Raw genomic sequence first — 7,894 nt, 5'->3', positions numbered from 1 at the left:
TCCACAAAAGATACAACGAAACCTTGCTTGAATATAAAGCGGAAAGTCTAGCTCCTGACCAGATTGTTCGGATGCGCAGGCTGGCCTGGAGCTACGCTGGCCGCATACGGCATAACACCCATTTTCGCACGACGCGACTCTTTTTGAGTAAGTTACAATAAGTTATGTTCTTGGGATTATTTTGACCTAGAATTTCACTGGTTTGTTGAGATTTGTTTTATTATATGTATTAGTTTAAGTTGATATAGATATTCTGTAGATTACATCTTGTGTTGCGAGGATAAAACTCCTAACGCATTATCTATGGTTAGTATGCATAAAAATAAATCTGATTTTTTAAATTATCGCTTGACTGTCATTAAAACGTTAAACACCCGCTATTATAGGCTTATTAATGTTCTAATTGGCTCTATCTGTGCCACCTGGGCTCAGTACGTTTGTAACTTGACACGTACTAAGATATAGTAAGCTTACCCATACACGGGGTCATGCAATGTTTTTGTTGTAATGTAGTCGATTTCAATAAACTTGGTAAAATTCTGTTTCGGGTAAAATGTATAACCTATTGATAAACTGACTGATAATACGGATTTACAAAGCGTTATGTATTATTGTCCTTCCTTACAAATCTATCAAAAATCGTGTGCTGTCAAAATTGTCTTTTCAACAAATAAAAACCGTAAGAAAAGTTTTAGGTCAATTGAAACTATTATCAGCAATTTAAACGAGATATTCTCTGGATTTGTATTAATTGATAATTAAAATTACCTTTCGATTTCATTGAGGATTTTAATACCATCAATCCGTTATTTTTGGCGGAAGAAGTCTTTTCTGCTTAATTATTATGTTGCTCTTTCCGTGAAGATGACAAAAATGGATAAGATAAAATGATTTCTTTATTTATAGGAAATACAGCAGCGTGACAATTGTGCTAATAGATGGTATGAGTCACACGTCTTGCGAAAATGTGTCTTATGCCATTTGTAAAGCGGACAGAGTAGCTCCTGGCCAGACTTTGCGGATGCTCAGACATACCGGTAACACCCACCCTATTTTATAGACCCTTTTTATTTACTATATGGACCGCCGTTTGTACATCGTGTATTATGTACCCTTTAAACATTCGAGTGCACTATTAGTATGATCAATATAATCATCGACATTGATTAAAAGTAAGCGTAAGTAACTGTTACCACCAGGATCAGTATCTGAATTATAAAGTTAAGTTGACATTTATAGTAAACAGACAAAATATCGCTGTAAAATAAAATGCTCTTTTCTATTTGTGTGTGGCAAAATATAATCCATTTTAATTTCCCGCAACGATATCTATTCATGCGACACTTAAATGGGACATGAATATATGTTGAATATATTGTACCACAAACACACACAAATAATGTTGATATAAATGTTCACGAACAATACAGCAGACTTACAGCTACCATATATAACACATTAATTAGTGTATATATAAGTGAACATAAATTAGCTAACATGATTCCAGTCTAGCTATTGTTATCTAGGTACATGTATTTCATACATCATTCCATATATTAAAAGTACTTTGACATTAGTATAAAGGCTTCCCACTGCCAGATCTACAGCAGCTTTGTCCATTTCTTTGCCGTATCGGTCTGTTGCACGATGACATTGACTGTAGAAATCCTCCGAGTTTCCTGGAAATAATAACTATTAATTAAAAATATAACATATCGTTACTACTCGTAAATGCATTGACTTTGATGCCAAGTAGTGAAAATGGGACAGTTCAGTTAAATATATACTTAAATCATTGACTGGATGTTAAAGAAACAAAAACGCTCACGAAAAGGTTATAAATCACCTTTAAAGGGACTGTAAACCACGAATGACGAAAAAAGAAAAGTTCTAAAATACGTATTTTTTTATAATTATTAGTTCATATTGATTAAAATATCACGACTGGTATATTATATTACTTGAAAAGTTAATATTTTCAGTATATTCGGTAATAAAATTTCGCGATGTGAAATTGAAAGTACATCGCGAAAATAGTTGACATAACGATATACACAATATAAATAACATAACGCAAGTAGATTGATCATTTTGTATAAAAAAATATATACACTTCCCTATGCATGCACAATTTGCATTCCTGGGTTAACTTTACCACGTGACGATAATGATCAATCTACTTGCGTTATTTATAGTTAACTGGTAGTTACCTGGTAAACATACCCAGAAAAAATAAATAAATACAACAATAAAGTAAAAAAAAATAAAAAAAAATCAAGTAATGGTATATACCAGTCGTTATATTTAAATCAATATTAACTAATAATTTTTTAAAAATACTGTATTTTAGAACTTTTCTTGTTTCGTCATTTGTGGTTAACAGTCCCTTTATATTGTTAATGTAACGTATTAAATAACCAAACATCATGAAATTTATTTACTTTTTATTGAACCGTTTTACTTCAGAGCTCATTTCTGTTACTACATGTGAGAATTTCATAATTCCTATGACATTAAACAAATGAACACCACACTAGTTTACAAATGTCTAGCGTTTCTTTTACAAACATGAAAGTGGTAGACTATGATGTTTATTGTATTATCAAAACAGAGCAGAACATATACTAGTAGTTTATTTAAGACTTAAGCATATACAGCTCATCGTAAAAAAACAATAAAGCAAAAATGCCAACATGAACATACATGAGTCAGAATAACAAAAACAATAAAAAACATAAAAAGATTAAGTGAAAATAAAAACATATAATTTCATTTGTATGCATTTGTTTTACAAACATATGGATTTTCGTGAGAATGTAGCATGTAAGTGAAGGCTCGTAGTGTTTTAACAAAGTTAATTGAATGTTTTAAATCCGCAATTATTATCATATGCGTGTATGATCGTGAGAGAAAACTGTTTGTTTTTGGACTTGGGGCTCAAGTATACATTTCCCCAAACTTCTAGTGGATTAATGTGCACATGTCTAGGATATGCACAATTGCGTCAAGTATGAAATTTGACGGAAGTTTAATACGCTAGCGAATGTCGAGTGTCTCCCTATTTAACAGTTTGAAGCGGAAAATATACATAAAAGCGATAATAAAATACTTTGGTCAATACTAGATAAAGAAATGTTGAACAAAAACAGTTACCATTTTCTATAACATCCTCAAACAGTTAAGTTTATATCCAACAGAAAAAAAAAAAGCGGTCCCATGTTTAAAGTGTTCATAATGGGCAACACATTAATCGGCGATGTTATTTAACTTATGTTCAATACTAACACGACACGATATTTTTTTTAAACACAGATGGAAATGGACGCGGCTCATTTGTGGTAAACTCGGATCAGTTTATTGCTTTACCTGCGAGATATTGCTCAATAAACTCTGTGGACTCAGTTGCCATCCGAATAAAGAACGTGTAAGTGTCCTGTGTCGTGTACGTTTCTCCAGCAACAGCTTCTGCAGGTTCGGCTGCTCAAACGCAAAGTCCGCCAAGGCGCTCGCATACTCCTGTGACGTATAACGTCGAGATATGCTCGTCATTACCTCGGTGAACGTTTGGAAGAAACGCTTGCGGCTTTCTGCAAAGGTTTGAGACTTTTAATAAGGTTTGTTGAGACAAACTCCAGTTCGTTGAAGAACCATTACTTAGTGTATTCAGACCTTAAAATCTTGCAAACTCCATCACAGTGGGGGTCGAACGCGGGAACTCAAGATCTCTAGGTGAACACTTGTACACCACGCCATCGCGACATTTGAATAGTTTAACCCTTTATTATTTAGAGCCAAGCTTTCCTGCTACAAATAGTTATCAAAATATATTGAAATCCCTGTTTGCCAAATTTCGTTACTCAATGAAATATATCAGTGCATCCATTTTGTTATACATATTGCAGTATAATGAAATTGTAAATCCTATGAATTATATTCACAAAAACGGTACAATAAGTTAAGGCGTCCGTCAAATATATATACATACAGATCTTCATGTATTCAATAAGCCCTTAAAGTTGTATATTTACAGGAAAAAGTAATCAAACGCATTCGGATGGGAATATTTCTGTTCGGTAAATATGCTGGAGGAATATTAACTTAAAGCAAAGGCATCGGCCCTGACAAACATGTAATTATTGGTCCCAATACCCACACAAGTTCATGACAAGATGAGAACCGTATGTATGGGCATTGGAGCAACTTTAACATTTAATATAAAAGGCAATTAAAATATATTTGTGTTACCTGGAATGTGCCGCAAAGCGAAAAACGTTTTGAGACACTCCCGCAAGATTCGCTGTATATTGAAGCGCCTATTCGCGGGGTCATAGGTAATGAAGTGACGCCTAAGTTCATGGACCAGCACTTGGTCCTTCACCACCGCTTTAGTCGGGTAATCTGCGGTTGAAGTTGAGTGCATTATATTTGTTAGGAAATCACGAACATACATCTTCAAAAGAAATCTTGAATATACATGTTACTAGTTCAAGGACTATTTGCTGGACACGATCAGAAAATATTGAATACAAGTTTCATATTTCCACAACGTGAAACAATGCTTCAATGCAAAAATATCGTTCATTTTTCCTAACATATCGTACCAAATGCCTTTTGCACATGAGGCGTCTGAAATTAATATATACATAGATCAGCACAGCCATGAGTAATACAATACTGAAAACTTTGTGCTAGGTTAAATTTACCAATAACTAGGTAGCGATTTGCATGTTCAGAAGTGAGCGTAACTACTACTGCAAGGAGAGAAACTGTATAAGAATATTTTTTTTCATTTCAATCATTGTCTTATTCTGATTGTATTGTGCACGATTTAATGTCCATTGTGTTTGCCAAAAGAAATACATATGTTTGAACTAGAAGTGAGCGGGTTTGAACTAACGTCTATTTTAACTTTCTGAACTAAAAAGGCCAAATGCGTTTTTGTGCCAGGTATAGTTAAAATATTACGAAGAAATGATCAGAAGTTTCTTCCATTAACGAGCCTGCAGTATGATCAAATTTTCAACCCGTTTCTAAAGCATGTGATTAAGAAATCAACTTTGAATTGTGTTTAGTTTAAAACTTACCGAGGAGCAATCTGGCCTCTTCTGCTGTAAACGAGCCAGGAATAAAATCCAATTCTGAGAAACGTCTCTGCAGCACGGGGCTCAGGCGATCGATGAACAGCCGGTAAACGTCAGCTGAAATAGTGATTCAATTTGTATAATGCTTGCGTTAGATACCTGAAATACCTGTAATACCGATAGGGATATACATTAAATAATGCCTGAATGATGCATATCTTACCGGGAGAATATGCATACAGTTTATCAAATTCACCGCTAGATTTTGGTCCATTAAAAATAACTTATTCCATGCACAATATTCTTAACCAATAACATTTATTTGTTAGCGAAATACACAGATACAGTCAACTGATGGCAAAAAGAAACTCCTCGATAAATTTAATTTACCATTAAATTACGTTCCTCAAGCACCTACCAACTCTGTCTTTCCCCGGATAAAACTCTCGACTATGGACCTTCAGTCTGTATTCCGCTAGCAGTTGCGCCATGTCCTTCGGCGTCAACATGCCCCCTTCATTCCGAAGCTCGGACGTTATCATGAGAATCAGAAGCGTCAACCTTTCACTAAGTTCGACAATAGGGTCCCAGTTTTCGCCGTAGTCCACCTCCGGCGCTTCGGCTCTTAGTAACTCCGTCGTCTATGTCGGCTTTAGCGGTTGCAGCTCACACACGTGATAGATACGCCGCAAACTTTCCAGCTGAAACTTCGTTGTAGAAGTCAAAATGACTTTTATATTGTTCTGTTTAAAAAGAGCAACAAACACATTTTGTAGGGGTTCGCGAGTTTCGGCTTCATTGTCAATAAAGTATTCGCCATTGTCAAAAAAGAATACGTATTGCGTTTTTCTAGTGGAAACAGCACAGACAAGCATGCTTTCCAACGACTTGACATCGTTTGGATGAGATTGAACAGAAACAGTCAACTGGGCGCATATATTGACGTACATTGCGCTGGTCTCCTTCAAGTTAACGTAGACTAATTCATCATATTGGCCAGATGCACTATCCAAAAACTCTTTCGCTAGCCTTGATGTACCAACAGATCGCATCCCGAAAATTCCGAACATTCTTTGTTGTTTGTTTCAGACAGCTTGCAAATCGCGACGTTCATCTGTTCGACCGACGAACCGGCCCTCAAAGTAGGTTTCTATTCCGATGACCATTATTAAAATTCGGTTGTGTGCTTTGATACGGATGAAAACGATAAACGACCTCCTTATCAAAGTTGTCTTCCATGCAATAATGAATCTTACCGCGGTGTACATTTGGGCGAAATAGTATTAAGTCATATCTATCAAAGTATTGTTAACGAACCGTAGATATTGTCGGTAACGAAATCAGCCATACATAATCTCGCTTTGAATTCGTTATAATCGTTGTCTTCCTTTGAAATCCAAACAGTAATTAGCCCCTTTTGATTTCGAATGTGTCAATATTTCCCCTTCAAGTCCAACGCATCATGATTTTTTTTAATTCCAACTAGTATTTATTTTTCCATTTGAATTCAAAAGAATCATCATCTCGTATACCTACTACATGTATTAAAATCATCGTCTGTTTATATACACATGTGTTAGTACAGCAAAAATATCAATAAACGTACTAGATTGGTAACACAAAGTCTACTGAAGTACGTTTTGATGTTTATGCCTGCTGCATTTGGTTTTACCAACGAAACATGCGGAGGTTTATATACTTTAAACCTCACATGACATTTTGGTCTGTTGAACACTTCTTTTACATACATATTATATGTCTGTATATTACAATTACCAATTAAAAACGATTTAAATTAAACCTCAATTTGTATTGTCTGTTTTACATATCGAGTTCGGTATTTAACTTTCATGTTTCAGTCGTATGTATAAATTGCTACCACATACAGCATATATCGAGTTTATATCGAGTCGATGTTGACTACATTGTGTCAGCATTAAGTGTATTGTACATTTCGTGTAGTGTTTAACAATTCAACAACTTGAATGGCTGATCTAAAAATATGATCTTTAAATGTAAACGGCATAATTTCAAAAGATTGACAAATATTTTTGCGTAACTTTTTTATGTGTAAACACTTTGGATGTGTTCTGTTTGCATGAGATTCACATTAGTATTTTTCTACAGCTAAAACAATTGAATATGCGTCAAATCTCAATAATACAATTTCGGAGTTTTGGTGAGGAAAGATGTACAGGCGTTGCAATTATTGTAATAAATCCTAGTTTAAATATGGATTAATTTCAGACTGACATAGAAGGAAGAATATTGTATATAGATGTATCTGTCCTTGATGTTAAACTTAGAGTAAAAAATGTATACGCTACAGTTATTGAACATGACTGAAAGTTTCTTTTCGGAAACATCGAATACACATTAAGTTACCAGTAGACATGTTATTTTAATTGGAGATTTTATTGGTGCTTTAAACACTCGTTTGATAAAATTGGTGGTAATGGAGGATTATTTGGTTCAAAAATACCATCACAAAATATAACTTAATTTAATGTATTTCACTTTTATATATATTTATGTCATAAAGACAAATGCTTCACATGGTTTAGGATGTTATATAAATATAAAAATGTGTTTATAGGTTGTACTTTGATAGATATTAGGTCAGTAAATTATTACTGAAAAATGTTGTAAATTGTACAAATATTCCTTTTTCAATGTCAGACCATGATTTTGGTATGCTGGAATTAAATAATAAATTTACAGTTACTTTTGGTAATTGATATTATAAATTTACTCATTCCTATTTGGTAGAAAGTGATTATTTTAAATACTATTTGACAATTATGACTGGAACT

The 7,894-nt window shown here is 34.1% G+C and overlaps 1 protein-coding gene across 1 annotated transcript; it reads right to left on the bottom strand.

The window, feature by feature from the left end:
- Nucleotides 1-925: 925 nt before the first annotated feature.
- LOC127858001 (uncharacterized) lies at nt 926-6,948 on the bottom strand. Its single transcript, XM_052394838.1, has 5 exons — nt 5,500-6,948; nt 5,085-5,198; nt 4,246-4,398; nt 3,367-3,587; nt 926-1,679 (listed from the first exon to the last, which is right to left on the bottom strand). The coding sequence occupies exons 1-5, from the start codon at nt 5,621-5,623 to the stop codon at nt 1,602-1,604; spliced, it is 690 nt and encodes a 229-aa protein (XP_052250798.1). The 5' UTR covers nt 5,624-6,948; the 3' UTR covers nt 926-1,601.
- Between the last annotated feature and the right edge of the window lie 946 nt (nt 6,949-7,894).

The sequence above is a fragment of the Dreissena polymorpha genome, chromosome 14 (genome assembly GCF_020536995.1).
Source record: "Dreissena polymorpha isolate Duluth1 chromosome 14, UMN_Dpol_1.0, whole genome shotgun sequence".
Classification (NCBI taxonomy): Eukaryota; Metazoa; Mollusca; class Bivalvia; order Myida; family Dreissenidae; genus Dreissena; species Dreissena polymorpha.
This window is presented reverse-complemented; position numbering and strand designations above follow the sequence as displayed.